The 23,520-nt window shown below is 37.4% G+C and overlaps 2 protein-coding genes across 4 annotated transcripts in view; both read right to left on the bottom strand.

Annotated features, from left to right (window-relative positions):
- The window catches only part of slc2a9l2 (solute carrier family 2 member 9, like 2), a 55,132-nt gene extending 54,683 nt beyond the window's left edge, over nucleotides 1-449 (bottom strand). For both annotated transcript variants that reach the window (XM_077246988.1, XM_077246992.1), the window contains exon 1: nucleotides 134-449. The gene's annotated coding sequence lies outside the window, so the exon portion shown is untranslated. The remainder of the gene's footprint in view (nucleotides 1-133) is intronic.
- Nucleotides 450-858: 409 nt separating this feature from the next.
- On the bottom strand, nucleotides 859-23,512 carry wdr1 (WD repeat domain 1). 2 transcript variants are annotated; one of them, XM_077246986.1, is made up of 15 exons: nucleotides 23,295-23,512; nucleotides 21,736-21,857; nucleotides 20,595-20,685; nucleotides 20,372-20,519; nucleotides 18,957-19,137; nucleotides 16,973-17,050; nucleotides 16,474-16,554; nucleotides 9,249-9,482; nucleotides 8,393-8,480; nucleotides 8,111-8,267; nucleotides 7,655-7,742; nucleotides 7,056-7,166; nucleotides 6,424-6,597; nucleotides 4,688-4,832; nucleotides 859-2,159 (listed from the first exon to the last, which is right to left on the bottom strand). In XM_077246986.1, the coding sequence occupies exons 1-15, from the start codon at nucleotides 23,308-23,310 to the stop codon at nucleotides 2,053-2,055; spliced, it is 1,821 nt and encodes a 606-aa protein (XP_077103101.1). In that variant the 5' UTR covers nucleotides 23,311-23,512; the 3' UTR covers nucleotides 859-2,052. The 2 variants fall into 2 exon arrangements, with proteins under 2 accessions (XP_077103101.1, XP_077103102.1); XM_077246987.1 differs by having other exon boundaries at nucleotides 8,111-8,262; nucleotides 8,388-8,480; nucleotides 23,295-23,440.
- Nucleotides 23,513-23,520: the final 8 nt, after the last annotated feature.

Here is a 23,520-nt window from a genome sequence, read left to right as displayed (position 1 = left end):
ACGATTAGGGCCGGAATGCTGTGGTGTAATGGCGCCCTCTGCTGGCCGGCAGGAGAAACACTGAAATCTGACACTTCAGGAGTTTGTCAGATCAACAACAGTCACTAATGAAGGATCAGTAATCGAGTCTTACCTTTAACTATCCTCGCAGCTCCACCACAGCGTCCTGTAAACAGCATCGTGGTCGTGTTTTAGTAACTATTAGTTTTGAACATGTAAACATGTTTGCTAGTCACAGTGTTCTTCACTCTACTGGAGACTGCGGGTGTAATTTAACCAGTTTCGTGTCACCATACAGTCACAGCGCTGATAATTATGATCAATACTCAGTTATTCCGATCCTGTAGTCACGCCAGTCAGTTTAAGCAATGATTACGCTAATTATTCTCTGTTTGGACGCGCTCGCGATCCTCACGCGCTCATTTTCCCGCCCTTTAGTTTCGCGGCAGGTGGTCACGCTCATAGATATCAGATGTCTATGGTCACGCTCACGCTGACGTCACCCACTGTGCTGGAATAATTAATAAATAATAATAATAATAATAATAATAAATAGTGTTAAATAAAATAAATCTGCCAATTGGGTGAGAAAAAAATAGTTGAATTTCTCTGACCAAATAGGCAGACATTTCTTCTTGTTTTAATCATAAATTCACTTAATTCTGATGCATTTTTATGTCAAGTAATTTTCTATAGTAGCTGCATCTTTTTAAAGAATGTTTTAGATATTTGTACTGGGAAAAAAATACAAATTCTGTGGAAAAAACATGACCTGCACCTGTTTTTTAGATTCATCTGTGTATGAGTGTTTGTGAATGTCTGTGAATCTGCTTTAAGACAGGAACTTGACAGGGAAAATTGCATAAAAAGTTTTTTATTATCATTATTAATATAATTATGAATCACATCCACCCAATGAAAAATGAACCAGAGACATCCAACAAAAACACCGTAAATAAACATCAGGGAGGGTTAGAAGAGCGAAATACTGTCGCACGAGCTCTCTCTCTCTCACACACACACACACACACACACACACCTGCTATTGGTTTGATTATTGCTCCCTAACGTCCTCTTCTCAGGCCACATCAGGGTTCAAGAACACCCCGTGAACCCTGACCCCTGCTTCTGGAATGTCACATGACAGATTCTGGTCACATGTTTTGTTCTGGAAGGTTTGATGTCTGTCTGTGCGTTCTATTGCTGATTTCCTACGGAAGCCCGTTTACACCACACCAGAATCCTGCTTTGTAAGGATCTCAACTTATAATAAAATATCAAAATGTCATAATTATGACTTTTTAATTCTGCATTTTAACTCAATTTAGTATGCAAATGATTCAAATATGATTTTGTTGAAACTTTGAGTCATAGTACGACTTGGTCGATTTCGACAATATGAATTTCGTCAGTATGTCAATTTAGACTTTTTTTTAATAATTATGTTTAATTATGAAGTCAAGTCAGTTATGACTTTGTAAGTCAGTGTAACTTTCTACTTAGTATATGTCAATTTTAATAAATTCGACTTAGTACGTCAATTTTGACTTAAAAGTCATAATTATGACCCAAGTTGAAATATGATATACTAAGCTGAAATTATGTAGAAATTGACAGTCGAAATAGACATTAAATCGAAATTGACAAAGTTGTAATTGACAAACTATGATGAAAGAAGTAATTTCAGCTTTCTATTTCTACACAGTTACAATTTAGTATATTATATTTCAACTTAGTCGGAATTGCCTTAAGTCAATTATGAAATCGGTCAAAATTTTATAAACATAATTATGACTTTTTAAACCAATTTCAACTTAATAGCAATTTTACTTTACTATGTAATAATTTTGCCTTGTGTCAATTTCTCCCTAATTTCGAGTAAGTATATTATAATCTGAACTGCATAACCCTGATGGACAGATTCTGTGATGCGGTGTGAAGGTGCTTCCACACGGACCCGCCGGAGACGCGGGAGCAGCAGTGATGAACAGACTGAGGAAAAGAGGAAGAGCGACAGAAAGACAGCGACAGCGAGAGTGTGTTCTGGCGATCTCAGATCTTCAGAGTCCACTGTTTGATGCAGGCGTCGTGAGACGTCGTGACGAGTGTGTTGGCGTTCAGCCAGGCCAGACCACTGACGTGATGCAGCCGATGGGTGTCTGCGAACACACACACACACACACACAGTTCATTTCCTGAAGTACATCTCAGTGGCTACGTTCACATCCCGTTAGTAATGAGACTGACGGCTCAATCGCACTGAAATTCTTCATGTAAACGCCTTAATCGATCCGATTAAACTCAATCTGAATTAAATTTCGATCGGATTGTAAGGAGTGGTTAATTCCTTTTCTAATCCGATCGAGAGAACATGTGAACACTTGATGACGTAGAAATAGCGTAATGATGTAGAAATAGCGTAATGACGTAGAAATAGCGTAATGACGTAGAAATAGCGTAATGACGTAGAAATAGCGTAATGACGTAGAAATAGTGTAATGATGTAGAAATAGCGTAATGACGTAGAAATAGCGTAATGACGTAGAAATAGCGTAATGATGTAGAAATAGCGTATGACGTAGAAATAGCGTAATGATGTAGAAATAGTGTAATGATGTAGAAATAGCGTAATGTAGAAATAGCGTAATGATGTAGAAATAGCGTAATGACGTAGAAATAGCGTAATGACGTAGAAATAGCGTAATGACGTAGAAATAGCGTAATGACGTAGAAATAGCGTAATGACGTAGAAATAGCGTAATGACGTAGAAATAGCGTAATGACGTGACGTAGAAATAGCGTAATGACGTGACGTAGAAATAGCGTAATGACGTAGAAATAGCGTAATGACGTAGAAATAGCGTAATGACGTAGAAATAGCGTGGTGACGTAGAAATAGCGTGATGACGTAGAAATAGCGTGATGACGTAGAAATAGCGTAATGTCGTAGAAATAGCGTAATGTCGTGGAAATAGCGTAATGACGTAGAAATAGCGTAATGACGTAGAAATAGCGTAATGACGTAGAAATAGCGTAATGATGTAGAAATAGCGTAATGTCGTAGAAATAGCGTAATGACGTAGAAATAGCGTAATGACGTAGAAATAGCGTAATGACGTAGAAATAGCGTAATGTCGTAGAAATAGCGTAATGACGTAGAAATAGCGTAATGACGTAGAAATAGCGTAATGACGTAGAAATAGCGTAATGACGTGACGTAGAAATAGCGTAATGACGTAGAAATAGCGTAATGACGTAGAAATAGCGTAATGACGTTGGAATAGCGTAATGATGTAGAAATAGCGTAATGACGTAGAAATAGCGTAATGACGTAGAAATAGCGTAATGACGTAGAAATAGCGCAATGACGTAGAAATAGCGTAATGACGTAGAAATAGCGTAATGACGTAGAAATAGCGTAATGACGTAGAAATAGCGTAATGACGTAGAAATAGCGTAATGACGTAGAAATAGCGTAATGATGTAGAAATAGCGTAATGACGTAGAAATAGCGTAATGACGTAGAAATAGCGTAATGACGTAGAAATAGCGTAATGACGTAGAAATAGCGTAATGTCGTAGAAATAGCGTAATGACGTAGAAATAGCGTAATGACGTAGAAATAGCGTAATGACGTAGAAATAGCGTAATGTCGTAGAAATAGCGTAATGACGTAGAAATAGCGTAATGACGTAGAAATAGCGTAATGACGTAGAAATAGCGTAGAAATAGCGTAATGACGTAGAAATAGCGTAATGATGTAGAAATAGCGTAATGATGTAGAAATAGCGTAATGATGTAGAAATAGCGTAATGATGTAGAAATAGTGTAATGGTGTAGAAATAGCGTAATGATGTAGAAATAGTGTAATGATGTAGAAATAGTGTAATGGTGTAGAAATAGCGTAATGGTGTAGAAATAGCGTAATGGCGTAGAAATAGCGTAATGGTGTAGAATTAGCGTAATGGCGTATGACGCGGTGATCGAGCTGTTCTCCTGATGAATAAAGTGTGGTATAAACGAGTGTCTCGTCCTCCTATAATCCTGCTTTCTCTGTGTGTGAGAAAGTGGAGCAGGACCACGCCACCAGTGCTCGCTTCACACTCTCACACACACACACACACACACACACACACACACACACACACGACGGTTTTTACCATTTTTACTGTGTGATCAATATAAGCAGCGGCACAACTTCTCATACGCTCATTATCTCCTAATTATGACCAGAAATGGATAAATATCAAGTTTAAAACAATTAAAGAACTAATGTAGTTATTATATTCCTGCAGTGTGTGCATAAAATCTATCCCGATCTGAAGCTTGTGACTTATAAACACACACATCAACCCGATCACATGTTCAGTGTTCAGGTAAACACTGCATTGAGATTCATCGCTAAGAATGAGTTCAGTGCGACTGAAACAGAAGCTGTGCATGTGAACGCCGCCGGTGTGATGAAGAAACTCCCAGGAGAAGTATTACATGGCAGATATATATTAAACATTTAACAACATAATATTATAAGTATAACATAATTAAAACAAACTTAGACAAAATATATAATAATAATAATAAAGAATAAAAATAAATAAGTACATGTACAAAAAGATTCTTTATATGTACTTGTGCTAAAAAGTGCTAATACAAGGTGTATCCTTGAGTGAGTGCAGAAACTGTGTACCGGGAAGCTTGATCCTCCTGTCCGGGTCGCTGACGGTCCACACGTACACCATCATGTCCATCCCGCCGGTGGCCAAGTGCTCGTTATCAGGAGACCAGGACACACACACCACCTTCGCATGATGACCGTAGAACTCGCTCTTCTCCTGACACACACACACACACACACAACACTGAAGATCAACCCTTGTGCATCATCATCATCACACACACACACACACACACACACACACACACACAACACTGAAGATCAACCCTTGTGCATCATCACACACACACACACACACACACACACACACACACACACACACACATCTGACAACCACAACACTGAAGATCAACCCTTGTGCATCATCACACACACACACACACAACACTGAAGATCAACCCTTGTGCATCATCACACACACACACACACACACAACACTGAAGATCAACCCTTGTGCATCATCACACACACACACACACACACACACAACACTGAAGATCAACCCTTGTGCATCATCATCACACACACACACACACCTGACACTCACAACACTGAAGATCAACCCTTGTGCATCACCACACACACACACACACACACACACACACACACACACCTGACACTCATAACACTGAAGATCAACCCTTGTGCATCACCACACACACACACACACACACACACACACACACACACACACACACACACACACACACACACACACCTGACACTCATAACACTGAAGATCAACCCTTGTGCATCATCACACACACACACACACACACACACACACACACACACACACACACACACACACCTGACACTCATAACACTGAAGATCAACCCTTGTGCATCATCACACACACACACACACACACACACACACACACACACACACACACACACACACACACACACACACACACACACACACAGTGGACAACAACCTGTGTCCATCACATCATCAAGGTTTAAAGCAGCGCAGACTTTACTGTGCTCTCGGAAGATTATTGCTAGAGTAAAAAAAGTAAAACCAAAAAAAAAAGTTATATAGGTTTAAGTTTATGTAAATGATTTATGAACAAGTATATTTTATGTAACATGTTGAACTCTAAAACTACAACAAAATCAAAGCCGTAAATCTAAACAAATCATGTTACAAATGTGAGGTTGATCTAAAAAATGAACTTTCAGTGAGTGTGTGTGTGTGTGTGTGTTTGAGCGCAGTAACAACTTTCCCCATTATCTTTATTACACACACACACACACAAACCACAATGACATCTCTGACCTCCATACCAACACACACACACACACAAACCACACTCTGAGATCCATACCAACACACACACACACACAAACCACACTCTGAGATCCATACCAACACACACACACAACTTTCCCCATTATTATTTGTTATTACACACACACACACAAACCACACTCTGACATCAATACCAACACACACACACACAACTAGACGCAGTAAAACACACTGGGACACAGCGACTGGATTTGCAGTAGTTTTTCTCTCTCAAATATTACAAGCACACACACACATTTCTTTTATTACACACAGACACAAACCACACTCTGACATCCATACCAACACACACACACACACACACACACACACCTGTGCCAACATTTATGCAGTTGGCATTAACACAGGCAAAATGATCAATAAAACGCAGCTGAGAGAGCCAGTTATGTCCATAAGGTCAGAGGTCATTACTGGTGTACTGCGAGTTTACCGTGTATCCGTCAGCGACGGTGAAAACCGTGACGACCTTCTTCTCGTCCGTCACGGCCAGGAACGCTCCATCCTTCGAGTAGCACATGTCCGTCACGGGTCCCTGGACCTCCAGCGCCTTCCCATCATGCTTCAGGGTGTTTCCCTGAACAGAGTACAGGCGCACCTTCCCATCCTGCAAACACACACACACACACACACACATCATCATCATCATCAGACGGGCTTCAGATTCAGCACTTCTGACTAGAGTTGGGAATCGGATATTGTTATAAATTTAAAATTTCAATTCCTCGTATCGATTCCTCTGTGAGCATTTCAATATGACTTTAAACCATTCAAGCATGAAGTTTATATTAGTTCGGCTAGTTGTTTTTCAACCACAGGCAAACGTTCCTTGTGTAAGTGTTCTTTAGCTGTTGACTATTGTTCATGATGTTCAGCTACAATTACATGTTTTGCAATAAAAACCTTAAATATCATTCACATTTAGTCTTATTTATCGATCGGAATCGATAAGCAGAATCGAAATTGGAATCAGAATTGTTCAAATTCAAATGATACCCAACCCTACATCTTTATTATATTACAGTTATTATGCTAATATAGCGAGGCCTGTGATTGGCGACTCACGGCTCCGCCCACAGCCACGGCTCCGCCCCCTGGGTGAACCGCCGCCGCTTCGGGCTCGTAGTCCAGAGAGTCCAGCGTGAAGAGCTTCTTCTTCTCCTTCAGCAGGACCAGCTGCAGACACACACATCAGTTCATCCACACACACCACTGACACACACACTATTACTCATTTGTACGGTTTGTTTTGTGTGTTTTATGGCAGAATTAACTACTGAAAATAATGATGTTCTTCTTCCTCAGTGTTTCTGTCTCGTTTTCCAGCACAAAAATTGAATATCTAAACATTCTCAAATCAAGATTCATTTACAGGAGAAGCAGCAGAATCCCTGAAGATATTAAGACTTGTTTTATAAAAAAAAGTTATCAATGAAGTGAGTTTTGGCTTAAAACAAGAACAAATATGTGCGTTAGGGTTAACTAAATATCTTAATTCAAAGGGAAACAAGATTATTTTTCTGTCTCCATTGGCAGATATTTGTTTTAAGCTCAAACTTACTTCATTGATAATTTTTCAGCCAGATTTTAGTTTGCATTTGCTATTGTGTTTATGTGTGTGTGTGTGTGTGTGTGTGTGTGTGTGTGTGTGTGTGTTTCTGTACCTGTCCAATACACACAGCGACGGCGAGGCCTCCTGGACCAACACTCACACACTTCGGCTGCATGTCCATTTTGATCATATCAGATGCACTAACACACACACACACACACACACACACACACACACACACACACACACACACACACACACACACACACACACACACACACACACACACACACACACACACACACACACACACACACACACACACACACACACACACACACACACACACACACACACACACACACACACAAACAAAATGAGCTTCAACAAGATCATCACAATATGAGAAAAACTGGCACTGCAGTATTAGATTTTTTACTCCTGAAGACAAACTATCTTTAGTATGGAAGCCCGTTTACGCCCAAAAATATGATTCTGTAGGTAATAACGAGAAACTGATAATCTGTAAGTATAAGTTGTCCTTCTGAGTGTGTGTGTGATTGCTCACCTGTACTCTCTCTTGCTCAGGTCGGTGTAGCGGACGGTGTCGTCCATACTGCAGGACACCAGCCGGCCCGCGTCGTCCACCGCCATCCGGGACACCAGGTTCGAGTGGCCCTTCCCCAGAAACTGCTCGTTCTCCCCGCTCTCAGAGTCCCAGTAATGTGCAGACGCACGTCAAGGACACACACACTTAACCCGCACTAGTTATTTCCCTGTGTATTACTGTGAAGTTGTTTGAAACTGTATAAAGCGCAATAGAAATAACGCAGATTGAGTTGAAGGATATTGATGTGTCCATCATGACCGCCGGAATAGATGTTCAGTCGCCCGTCCGCTTCATGAACCGTCACACACTGGATGGCTTTGGTGTGACCCTGAAACACACACACACACACACAACAACCACTCCATCAACTAACTAAAAACATCTAATTCAATTCTCATTCCTTAATATATTAAAACAAAATATAAATAACTTTGCCAAAAGCAAAATTTCTTATTTTCATCTAAGTGATGATTAAAACTAAAAATAGACAAACTGTCAGTCAAACCTCATAACTCCGCCCACCTCTATTGTGACACGCAAAGGTAAATGAAGAACCGTTTGTTTAAAGGTGCAGTGTGTAATATTTAGAGGCATCTAGTGGTGAGTTTGTGAATTGCACCCAACAGAAGTTACGGTGGCCGACAGGAAGTGATGTCGTCGTCTGAGACAGCAGAGAGTAGCCAGTTAAACAATGAGGTTTCTTTACGAAGATAAATTAAGAAATTATGTTTACTTAATTATTCAGTAAAACGATATGTTATTGCGAATATTATTGTCACTTGTTCATCATTGTGTCAGTGTTTTATTCGCTGACTTCAGCAGCTTCTTTACACGAAGAACAACAGTGAGGAAACGTGTGTGTCCGTTCAGGGCCACCGTAGAAACATGTCGCTGTAAGGGGACCCGCGGTGTGTGTAGACAGAAACGGCTCATTCTAAGCTAATAGAAACATAACTATGTTTTCAGTGGTGTATAAAGACCTTACATAATAAACCGTTATGTAGATGATATTGCTTTTCTGTCAGCAGATCCTCCTAAATATTACACACTGCACCTTTAAGAAAAGCAGCAGTGTTTATGGTGAAGTTGGGGTCACCTTGATGGTGCGCAGCGGCCGGTCGGGGCTGTTCTTGTCCAGGTAGTTGATGAATCCTGACAGAGAAACACTGAGCAGGTGATTCTTCTGCCACAAGCAGCCCAGCTGCTGGTCCAGCACATCTGAGCCCAGGTTAAAGGTCGTGACCCCTGTCCCGGTGCCCACGTCCCACAGCTTCACCGTCTTATCACCCGATGCGGAGATCAGCTGCGTGCTGTCGGGACTCCAGCTCACCTGAGGAAGCAAGAAACCTTTATTTATAAAACAGCTTTCGGAGACAAGGAAGGGTCACAAAGTGCTTTACTCATTACACTATTTCTACATCATTACACTATTTCTACGTCATTACGCTATTTCTACATCATTACACTATTTCTACATCATTACACTATTTCTACATTCTACATCATAACGCTATTTCTACATCATTACGCTATTTCTACATCATTACGCTATTTCTACATCATTACACTATTTCTACATCATTACACTATTTCTACATCATTACACTATTTCTACATCATTACACTATTTCTACGTCATTACACTATTTCTACATCATTACACTATTTCTACATCATTACACTATTTCTACATCATTACACTATTTCTACATTCTACATCATAACGCTATTTCTACATCATTACACTATTTCTACATCATTACGCTATTTCTACATCATTACACTATTTCTACATCATTACACTATTTCTACATCATTACGCTATTTCTACATCATTACACTATTTCTACATCATTACACTATTTCTACATCATTACACTATTTCTACATCATTACGCTATTTCTACATCATTACACTATTTCTACATCATTACGCTATTTCTACATCATTACACTATTTCTACATCATTACACTATTTCTACGTCATTACACTATTTCTACGTCATTACACTATTTCTACGTCATTACACTATTTCTACGTCATTACACTATTTCTACGTCATTACACTATTTCTACGTCATTACACTATTTCTACGTCATTACGCTATTTCTACGTCATTACGCTATTTCTACGTCATTACGCTATTTCTACATCATTACGCTATTTCTACATCATTACACTATTTCTACATCATTACACTATTTCTACATTCTACATCATTACACTATTTCTACGTCATTACGCTATTTATACGTCATTACGCTATTTCTACGTCATTACACTATTTCTACATCATTACACTATTTCTACATCATTACACTATTTCTACGTCATTACACTATTTCTACATCATTACACTATTTCTACATTCTACATCATTACACTATTTCTACGTCATTACACTATTTCTACGTCATTACACTATTTCTACGTCATTACACTATTTCTACGTCATTACACTATTTCTACGTCATTACACTATTTCTACATCATTACACTATTTCTACATCATTACACTATTTCTACGTCATTACACTATTTCTACGTCATTACACTATTTCTACGTCATTACACTATTTCTACGTCATTACACTATTTCTACATCATTACACTATTTCTACATTCTACATCATTACACTATTTCTACGTCATTACACTATTTCTACGTCATTATACTATTTCTACATCATTACACTATTTCTACATTCTACATCATTACACTATTTCTACATTCTACATCATTACACTATTTCTACATTCTACATCATTACACTATTTCTACGTCATTACACTATTTCTACGCCATTACACTATTTCTACGCCATTACACTATTTCTACGCCATTACACTATTTCTACGCCATTACACTATTTCTTCGTCATTACACTATTTCTACATCATTACGCTATTTCTACATCATTACACTATTTCTACATCATTACACTATTTCTACGTCATTACACTATTTCTACGTCATTACACTATTTCTACGTCATTACACTATTTCTACTTCTACGTCATTACACTATTTCTACGTCATTACACTATTTCTACGTCATTACACTATTTCTACATCATTACACTATTTCTACATCATCTACATCATTACACTATTTCTACATCATTACACTATTTCTACATCATTACACTATTTCTACGTCATTACGCTATTTCTACGTCATTACGCTATTTCTACGACATTACGCTATTTCTACGTCATTACGCTATTTCTACATCATTACGCTATTTCTACATCATTACGCTATTTCTACGTCATTACGCTATTTCTACGTCATTACACTATTTCTACGTCATTACACTATTTCTACATCATTACACTATTTCTACATTCTACATCATTACACTATTTCTACATTCTACATCATTACACTATTTCTACATCATTACACTATTTCTACATCATTACACTATTTCTACATTCTAGATCATTACACTATTTCTACATCCATTACACTATTTCTACATCATTACACTATTTCTACATCATTACACTATTTCTACATTCTAGATCATTACACTATTTCTACATCATTACACTATTTCTACATTCTAGATCATTACACTATTTCTACATCATTACACTATTTCTACATCATTACACTATTTCTACATTCTAGATCATTACACTATTTCTACATCATTACACTATTTCTACATCATTACACTATTTCTACATTCTAGATCATTACACTATTTCTACATCATTACACTATTTCTACATTCTACATCATTACACTATTTCTACATCATTACACTATTTCTACATTCTAGATCATTACACAATTTCTACATCATTACACTATTTCTACATCATTACACTATTTCTACATCATTACACTATTTCTACATCATTACACTATTTCTACATCATTACGCTATTTCTACATCATTACGCTATTTCTACATCATTACACTATTTCTACATCATTACACTATTTCTACATCATTACACTATTTCTACATTCTAGATCATTACACTATTTCTACATCATTACACTATTTCTACATCATTACGCTATTTCTACATCATTACACTATTTCTACATCATTACGCTATTTCTACATCATTACACTATTTCTACATTCTAGATCATTACACTATTTCTACATCATTACACTATTTCTACATTCTACATCATTGCACTATTTCTACATTCTACATCATTGCACTATTTCTACATCATTACACTATTTCTACATTCTACATCATTACACTATTTCTACATTCTACATCATTACACTATTTCTACATCATTACACTATTTCTACATTCTACATCATTACACTATTTCTACATCATTACACTATTTCTACATCATTACACTATTTCTACATTCTAGATCATTACACTATTTCTACATCCATTACACTATTTCTACATTCTACATCATTACACTATTTCTACATCATTACGCTATTTCTACATCATTACGCTATTTCTACATCATTACACTATTTCTACATCATTACACTATTTCTACATCATTACACTATTTCTACATTCTACATCATTACACTATTTGTACATTCTACATCATTACACTATTTCTACATTCTACATCATTACACTATTTCTACATTCTACATCATTACACTATTTCTACATCATTACACTATTTCTAGATCATTACACTATTTCTACATCATTACACTATTTCTACATTCTACATTACACTATTTCTACATTCTACATCATTACACTATTTCTACATTCTACATCATTACACTATTTCTACATCATTACACTATTTCTAGATCATTACACTATTTCTACATCATTACACTATTTCTACATTCTAGATCATTACACTATTTCTACATCATTACACTATTTCTACATTCTAGATCATTACACTATTTCTACATCATTACACTATTTCTACATTCTACATCATTACACTATTTCTACATTCTACATCATTACACTATTTCTACATTCTACATCATTACACTATTTCTACATTCTACATCATTACACTATTTCTACATCATTACACTATTTCTACATCATTACACTATTTCTACATCATTACGCTATTTCTACATCATTACGCTATTTCTACATTACACTATTTCTACATCATTACGCTATTTCTACATTCTAGATCATTACACTATTTCTACATCATTACACTATTTCTACATTCTAGATCATTACACTATTTCTACATCATTACACTATTTCTACATCATTACACTTTTTCTACATCATTACGCTATTTCTACATCATTACGCTATTTCTACATCATTACGCTATTTCTACATCATTACACTATTTCTACATTCTAGATCATTACACTATTTCTACATCATTACACTATTTCTACATTCTACATCATTACACTATTTCTACATTCTACATCATTACACTATTTCTACATCATTACACTATTTCTACATTGTACATCATTACACTATTTCTACATTCTACATCATTACACTATTTCTACATCATTACACTATTTCTACATCATTACACTATTTCTACATCATTACACTATTTCTACATTCTACATCATTACACTATTTCTACATCATTACACTATTTCTACATCATTACACTATTTCTACATTCTAGATCATTACACTATTTCTACATCCATTACACTATTTCTACATCATTACACTATTTCTACATCATTACACTATTTCTACATCATTACACTATTTCTACATTCTAGATCATTACACTATTTCTACATCATTACACTATTTCTACATTCTAGATCATTACACTATTTCTACATCATTACACTATTTCTACATTCTACATCATTACACTATTTCTACATCATTACACTATTTCTACATCATTACACTATTTCTACATTCTACATCATTACACTATTTCTACATCCATTACACTATTTCTACATCATTACACTATTTCTACGTCATTACACTATTTCTACGTCATTACACTATTTCTACGTCATTACACTATTTCTACATCATTACACTATTTCTACATCATTACACTATTTCTACATTCTAGATCATTACACTATTTCTACATCATTACACTATTTCTACATCATTACACTATTTCTACATCATTACACTATTTCTACATTCTACATCATTACACAATTTCTACATCGTTACACTATTTCTACATCGTTACACTATTTCTACATCGTTACACTATTTCTACATCGTTACACTATTTCTACATCGTTACACTATTTCTACATCGTTACACTATTTCTACATCGTTACACTATTTCTACATCATTACACTATTTCTACATTCTAGATCATTACACTATTTCTACGTCATTACACTATTTCTACGTCATTACACTATTTCTATGTCATTACACTATTTCTACGTCATTACACTATTTCTACGTCATTAAACTATTTCTACATCATTACACTATTTCTACATTCTAGATCATTACACTATTTCTACATCATTACACTATTTCTACATCATTACACTTTTTCTACATCATTACGCTATTTCTACATCATTACGCTATTTCTACATCATTACGCTATTTCTACATCATTACGCTATTTCTACATCATTACACTATTTCTACATTCTAGATCATTACACTATTTCTACATCATTACACTATTTCTACATTCTACATCATTACACTATTTCTACATTCTACATCATTACACTATTTCTACATCATTACACTATTTCTACATCATTACACTATTTCTACATCATTACACTATTTCTACATTCTACATCATTACACTATTTCTACATCATTACACTATTTCTACATCATTACACTATTTCTACATCATTACACTATTTCTACATTCTAGATCATTACACTATTTCTACATCCATTACACTATTTCTACATCATTACACTATTTCTACATCATTACACTATTTCTACATCATTACACTATTTCTACATCATTACACTATTTCTACATTCTAGATCATTACACTATTTCTACATCATTACACTATTTCTACATTCTAGATCATTACACTATTTCTACATCATTACACTATTTCTACATTCTACATCATTACACTATTTCTACATCATTACACTATTTCTACATCATTACACTATTTCTACATCATTACACTATTTCTACATTCTTCATCATTACACTATTTCTACATCCATTACACTATTTCTACATCATTACACTATTTCTACGTCATTACACTATTTCTACGTCATTACACTATTTCTACGTCATTACACTATTTCTACATCATTACACTATTTCTACATCATTACACTATTTCTACATTCTAGATCATTACACTATTTCTACATCATTACACTATTTCTACATCATTACACTATTTCTACATCATTACACTATTTCTACATCATTACACTATTTCTACATTCTACATCATTACACAATTTCTACATCATTACACTATTTCTACATCGTTACACTATTTCTACATCGTTACACTATTTCTACATCGTTACACTATTTCTACATCGTTACACTATTTCTACATCGTTACACTATTTCTACATCGTTACACTATTTCTACATCATTACACTATTTCTACATTCTAGATCATTACACTATTTCTACGTCATTACACTATTTCTACGTCATTACACTATTTCTATGTCATTACACTATTTCTACGTCATTACACTATTTCTACGTCATTAAACTATTTCTACATCATTACACTATTTCTACATTCTAGATCATTACACTATTTCTACATCCATTACACTATTTCTACGTCATTACACTATTTCTACGTCATTACACTATTTCTACGTCATTACACTATTTCTACGTCATTACACTATTTCTACATTCTACATCATTACACAATTTCTACATCATTACACTATTTCTACATTCTACATCATTACACTATTTCTACATCATTACACTATTTCTACATTCTAGATCATTACACTATTTCTACATCATTACACTATTTCTACATCATTACACTATTTCTACATCATTACACTATTTCTACATCATTACACTATTTCTACACCGTTGCGCTATTTCTACGTCATACGCTATTTCTACGTCATACGCTATTTCTACGTCATACGCTATTTCTACGTCATACGCTATTTCTACGTCATCGCACATGCACAATCCTTTCAGTTTAGGTTTTCAACCTGATCAAGTGTTTACATGTTCTCTCGATCGGATTAGAAAAGGAATAAACGCTCCTTTCCATCGTAATGTCATTCAGATCGAGTTTAATCGGGTTGATTAAAGTGTTTTACATGAAGCTTTCAGAGCGACTGAGCCGTCAGTCCCATTACTAACGGATGATCTGGTTGCATGTAAATGACCAACACTCACAGCGTAAATGCCCCCGTCGTGAGCCTTCTCTCCTCCCAGAGTTCCCAGCTTCTCTCCGCTCTTCCCATCGTACAGGAAAATCTGGACCGGAGGAAGAAACAAGAGTGAACAAGGCAATATAACAGCTTAAATGTTGTCAAGTCAGCTTTATTTATACAGCGCTTTTTATAACACAGAGTGTTTCAAAGCCGCTTTACAGAGATAACAGGAAAATAATGCACCAGAAGAAATTAGAGTCACAGTCCGGCTTAAGTAAGTTCAGTGATGTTTCATTTATGTTTTAAAAAAGGTATTTAGTTCGTTTATATATATAGCCACTCTGGAGAAAAACCGTGATGTCATCGTCCAGCTCAGTTCTCATATAATGTGTCAATGCAGGAGATCAATAATATTGTTGAATATTAAGTTAAATTTCCTCAACTAAGCAAGACAAAAGCCAAAGGCGACAGTGGAAACTCCATGAGTGACAGATAGAGAGTAAAGGCGGTCTGTGTCTCACCTGTCCGTCAGCACCAGCCGATGCGTAACGAGTGCCGTCAGGAGAAAAGCGCACACAGTTCACGAAGCGACTGTGATCCTGCAAACACAAACATCATCTCGAATCAGAATCAGTTCCTCTTGCAGCATCTCTTCTCTGACGATGTGGGCGGGGCTATAACCTGTCACTCACACGAGATCAGCCAATAGCAAACCACAACCATACAATCAGTTCCTCACAGACACAATCAAGCCCCGCCCACATGTGTTCTCGTTCCAGAAGCGTTTCTCTCGATATATGACACAATAGAGGAAAGAAGACGAGCTGATAAACTGGTTTATTAGTAGCATTAGACTTGGATCTCATTTCTAAGAATCAGTTCAGTTCAACAAATCATTTCCAAATGATTCCTGAGAGAAAAAAACTAGAGATGCACAAAAAAAAAAGACCAGCACAACTTCCCTTTAATGCAGATTTAATTCCCTTTAAAAGCAAAAGAAATGTGTGAGTGGGATCGAGATGAACAGATAGTGATGGTCAGGATAGGAGCGGCTCGTCCTCTATAAACACACAGATCTCAAGATTTCATTCGTTTCCAGGACTTTACACACCAACATTCCCTCACACACAGGATTACAGTACGATCGTAGGTTAGGCCGGCTGCATGTTGGGATAAATCGTGGGTTATTTATTCTAATCACAGTTATTAGAGATAACTACAATAATCAGCATTGAAGTAAATCACAAGGACTCATTTTATTAAAAGTTTTATTATATTATATAGGACTTCAAGCAAGCTTGCACTGACAGGAACACAACAGAATTAAGTCATTAATCTAATTTTTTGTATGATAATTAATGGTCAGCACAAGATTACCTCATCTTCATTTTAGCGGTTTTAGCTTATTTTAAATAATGTTAAGTGTGCTGCAAGTCGACGAGATGAAACTAAAAGGCACCGCAGGATCCTCTTCAGCTGCTGAGCGGCCGGCGGGAGGTCCCGGAGTTAGCTGTGTTCGCACCGCAGGAACGAGGAACGATTTTAGTTCTAGAATCTCCTTTAGAGGAGCTAATGTCCTCCTCCAGAGTCGGCTAGACCCGCGCTATAGATCTGCAGTGACGCTAGTGTTCTCTGATCGGCCGAGCGCTCGTGAAACACCGGCACACGCCATTATTAAAGGCCGTGTAACACACAGATTATAGCGGATATATTTACTCCAGAAACTAACTCTACGAACATGTGAAACAGTGACAGAAGCTCTAACCCTTTACACTGAGGAGAAACCCAGCGCAGCTTTGAGGAGCCCGAGAGGAACATGAGTGTGTGTTTCTGCTCAGCGACACTGACATCGACACACGCCATACGCTAATAACTTTATTACTGTCCACTTCTGTGTGTAACAGTTCTAGCTAATAACGTATTGGACAGGACGGTTAGATGGTGAACTAGTGAACAGGAGAATGCGAGCGCTGTGTGTTCAGGCGTTCTCTTCAGAGTTCCTGCCGGCGCTGCGAACGCAACCAGGAACACGTTCCTAAGGGAACCGCTAGTTCTCGGGGAACAAGACGAGATCCTGGAGCTATCCGGTGCGAACGCCCCTAATGTAACAACAACTACATAAATGTCTCCACTAACATTCAGAAACTCTTCCTGAGTCTCTCCGTAAGGCTGCACTCGCTACTGGTTATTCTGGGATTCTGGATGAGTGAGATTGGTGTGTTTTGTTATTGCCGGAGTTTCTGAAGCTCGTGTAAAGACTCCGCCCTCTTCTGAAGGGAGGCGGAGCTGCAGCTCATTTGCATTTAAAGAGACACACACAAAAACGGCGTGTTTTTGCTCACACCCAAAAAGGGGCAAATTTGACAAGCTATAATAAATAATCTGGTATTTTGAGCTGAAATTTCACACACAAATTCTGGGGACACCATAGATTTATATTACATCTTGTGAAAAGGGGCATATGTCGTCTCCATTACAGAATAAATGAGTGTTAGCATGACTTACGCTCATGGTGCACTTGAACTTGAAGGGCGGGCCCTCGAGGAAGGTGGTGCAGTTGTCGTCGCTGCCCGTGACCAAACGATACGGCCTCGTCTGTTTAATGTCAACACTGTTGATGATCTTACTGTGACCCACGATCTCTCCGACAGACGAGCCCGAATCCCACAGGAACACCGCGCCGAACCTGCACACACACACACACACACACACACACACACACACAGGACAGCGTCAGTGCTGGGCGATATGACCAAAATTTTATATCACTGTACTTTTCAAAATTATACGGGGTTCACGTTATATGACGGGGTTTGTTTTTTCAAGAATGACTGGGTGTTACCACAATTTCTACTGAGTGAGAGGAAATACTGCAGTGGATTGCCCTATTGTACGTAACGGCTGAAAATAAAGCAGTTTCCATGGTAACGGCTGTACACAAACAGTGTTGCGCTCATAAACACTGCTCATCAGGAAACAAAGAAAGATTAAATCGAAATAACATTGACTTCTCTAAAGACAGTGAGTTCCCTTCAAAGAAACATTCATATCAAACACCCGCGCCACGTTTTGATTTTGAAACGTGCAGTGCTCATGTTTATTCAGAGATGTCAAAGCCTTTTGGAGACTCTATTAGTGGCGGGCAGTGTTGATATTGGGAAACACTGTAATGTAATTTGACAGCTGTCAGTTATAGTTCACTCAGGAACACACACATCTGAGCATCACCAGTGCACAGTGAAAGACCCTCTCTAACAGTGTCGCGCCGCGTTCCCAGCGCCGTTTAAGGGTGCAGTGTGTAATATTTAGGAGGATCTTTTGACAGAAATGCAATATCATACACATATCTATGTTTTCAGTGGTGTATAAAGACATAACATAATAAACCGTTCTGTGTTTATTAGCTTAGAATGAGCCGTTTCTGTCCACACACACCGCAGGTCCGCTTACAGCGACATGTTTCTACGGTGGCCTTGAACGGACAAACGCATTTCGTCACTATGTTGTTCTTCGTGTAAAGAAGCTGCTAAAGTCAGCGAATGAAACACTGACACAATGATGAACAAGTAACAATAATATTCGCAATTAAGTAATTAAGAAAAGTTAATTTCTTAATTTATCTTTGTAAAGAAACTTCTGTTTAACTGGCTACTCTCTGCTGTGTCAGACGACGACATCACTTCCTGTCGGCCACCGTAACTTCTGTTGGATGCAATTCACAACCTCACCACTAGATGCCGCTAAAATTACACACTGCACCTTTAAGCTACATACACCGATTTTGCGGTATATTAAAAATTCATATCATAACAAAAATAAACACGGGTATTCGGTATGAACCAGTAAACCGCCCAGCGCTAGGACAGGGTTAGCACTGGCGTCGGGCCGGTTAAGGGGCGTGGCCTGCACCTGTCACTCACTTCTCTCGCCCCTCCCCCACCACGGCCACTCTCTTGCTGTCTTCAGTCCAGGCGATGTCCTTGATCTTCCCACCGAACGGCTGGTACTCGTACTTCAGCAGATGCTCCTTCTGTGTCGTGTCCCAGATGCGGATTTTCCCCGACACGTCTGCGCGGGAAAGAGGAGCACACGGTTAAGAGCCGCCAACACGCCGCGGCGGAGATCAGACGGGACGGCACTCACCGCCGGACGCGATGTAGAATCCGCTGGGAGAGTACTTCGCCACGATAACCGGATGCGGGTGTTCGGTGTAGACGTCTGCAATCGCAGGGTTCTGCAGGAGAGAGTAATTAAAGAGTTAACGCCACTAAAACACCAGCAATATACAGAAAATACACTATAAAATCACTTTAACAATCAATGTTTTCCCAAATTATGTACTATATTTGGTTTTGATAGTTTTTTATCGAATATCTGAATTTATTTTATGGTACTAAAATTGTATTCATAAAGTAATTTAAACCATTTATTGTCTTTTGAGCATAGACCTGAAAATAAAATTCCCAGCTTAAACTGTGGTAAATCTTGAATGCTAGGTCTTGGTCTCTTTTTAAAGACACTTGGCAGCTTATTACTAAAGTGCAAAAAGTATTTTAAAAAAAGTGATCTTAAAGTTATAGAATTTTAAGTTTATTGTTATGAAAAACTTACAAAAATACTATTTTCAACTTTTATGTGAAATATATTTTCTAAAACACGTTTTCTTCTAAAACCGGGAGAAAAATCAAAGTCATTAATTAAAAGAAGTTGTTTTCCAAATTTGAGGTTGACATCTAAAAAAAATGAGCTTGTGCGATTTTGATTGGGCGCAGTACCAAACGCTTCCACTAGAGGAAATCGTTTCCTATTCGTGCGCTCATTTTTGACCATGAACAGAACAAGTCTAAATATTTAACATTGTTCATGTCCATTATGTTTTTTGTGTGTTCACACAGCAAGCGATAATTTTTTTATGATGATTACCACACAAAATCAACTTAGTTTGTAAAAAAAGTCTTAATATCAACTTTGCATATATTGGCTTCAGCTCATGTTAAATTTGGTATATTTCACACATCATACATGCAAGAACAACAGAACAGATTTGTTGAAATAAAGACTTTCCAATTTACAATAAAATTAAGTTGCATGTATAAAATACATACAGTAGGATTATATAAATAAAATAGAACAATTCCAATAGAACCTTCAGAAATGAAATAAAAACATAAAAACACGCATGATGCGCATTCCTTATTCTTCATTTTATAAAAATAGAGCTTTTAAATAATAATTATTTGAATCGCCATATGGCGCCATTCCTGACTCCACAACACGATCTTACCTCGATGTTCCTGATTATCACACTCTTGCCGTTGGTGTACAGGAAGTTGTTCCCCTTAGGGTCTCCGCCCAGGACTTTGGCCACGCCCCTTTCCATGTGCGGCAGGCTGGCGAACACGCGCTCTGCGGGACAGGAAAATAATCAATTCTGAGTGCAGTTCTTGAAAAATTCTTAAATTGTTGCTTGAACATCTTATTTTAGTGTTAAACAACAAATACGACAAATCTTAACAATAAATTTAAGGGCCGTTCACAACAAGAACGATAACTATAAAGATAACTACATTAGCATATTGTTCGGTTTATTCTAGCGCGTACAAACTTCTTAAATTAGAAAATAAGAATTTTACTTGTAGCCAGTTAACTGTCAGTTTCCCAGTAGCAAGACACATCACGCTTTTTATTGGCTTTACCCGCCCAATTCACATAATTTAATTAGTAGGCTAATCATCATAAATTAGGTATTATTCAAAAGCATAAACACTCAAAATTAATCCTGTGAAAACCGTTTTGAAATTGGATGTTGCATTATCATGGAAACGGTCCCTTAAACTCTTTTAGCGGCTCAATTTTTTGTGATATCAACTTCAAATTTGGTTAGACTAACAGCTTTGAGTTCTAGCAATTTTAGAGTGCGTTTTTCCTTAAAAAAATCCTTCATGCTTTAAAATATCTCTTGAATGTCACTCGACACCCTTGCCTCATTTGGTATACGAGGTTCTATGAATATGCAAATGAGCCCCGCCTCCACTCACTCACAGCAGATCATAGATCCACTCGTTGACTGGTCACAAGGTAGTTTGTGACGTCAGAAACACCAGCGATTTCAAACCGTGTTTTTGAGACTAGTTTTAAGGAGAAAATACTCAGCAATGGTGTTGACTTTTGAATTTACACATGCTTTGCTTTTAAGCATATATTAAAAACACCACATAGACAACATTAAAAACTTGATTTTCACCACAGGGGGACTTTAAACGTTTTTACACTTTTATATTTAGAAGTGTTTTCACTTCTTCTTTAAAGAGACCAACTTCAGGTCTGAATTAACGCATTTCACTGACAGTTACTGAGTGACAGTTACAAGTTCTTAATGTTTTGAACAGCAAAAATAACGAAAGTTTTTCAAACACACCCCGATTGCCATTGGTCAGTCAGACAGATAGTCCCGCCCCAAACACGCGCCATTGGTTGACTCGGTGTCAGGCTGATCATGATTCTCAAAATCGAGTTCAACACAAAAATCAGTGTTTGGATCAAGCCACACAATCACAGTTTAACACTCTTCAGGCAGAATTATAGATCATAGAATTACATTCACCTCTGCATAGTAAGATAAATATGCACACACTATAAACTGCAGCGCTTCAGACACGTCCACAAAATAACCTCCCATTACAATACCACGTTTCTGGACACGCGTATGGTATTACCATGGTATTCGTTGGAGGAACATGGTAAATGGATATTCAGCAGAGTAAAACAGGCCAGTAACACACACTCACATACATATACACAGACGCACGCGCAGTGAACAGACAGACAAAGACTATGACTTACTCAGCTCGTAAGACATATCGGCTTTATTTCCCTCCGGTGAACGAAAGATTGAATGAATAAGCGAGTGTGTTTGGGTCCGTCCGGATCTGAGCACTTCCGTCACTGAACGCGGAAGAGGCGGCGGCGCGCGCACGGCTCGGCTTTGACCATATATGGTAAAGATGGTTCGGGCTCGACCAGACCTGCGCGCACACGCCCGGAGGAAGTGACGGGAGAAAATGCGTGA

This window comes from Siphateles boraxobius, unplaced genomic scaffold (genome assembly GCF_051911475.1).
Source record: "Siphateles boraxobius isolate OS27281-9 unplaced genomic scaffold, OSU_SipBor_1 291, whole genome shotgun sequence".
Lineage (NCBI taxonomy): Eukaryota > Metazoa > Chordata > Actinopteri > Cypriniformes > Leuciscidae > Siphateles > Siphateles boraxobius.
The sequence above is the reverse complement of the archived record's forward strand: the minus strand, read 5'-3'. Positions and strand labels throughout refer to the sequence as shown.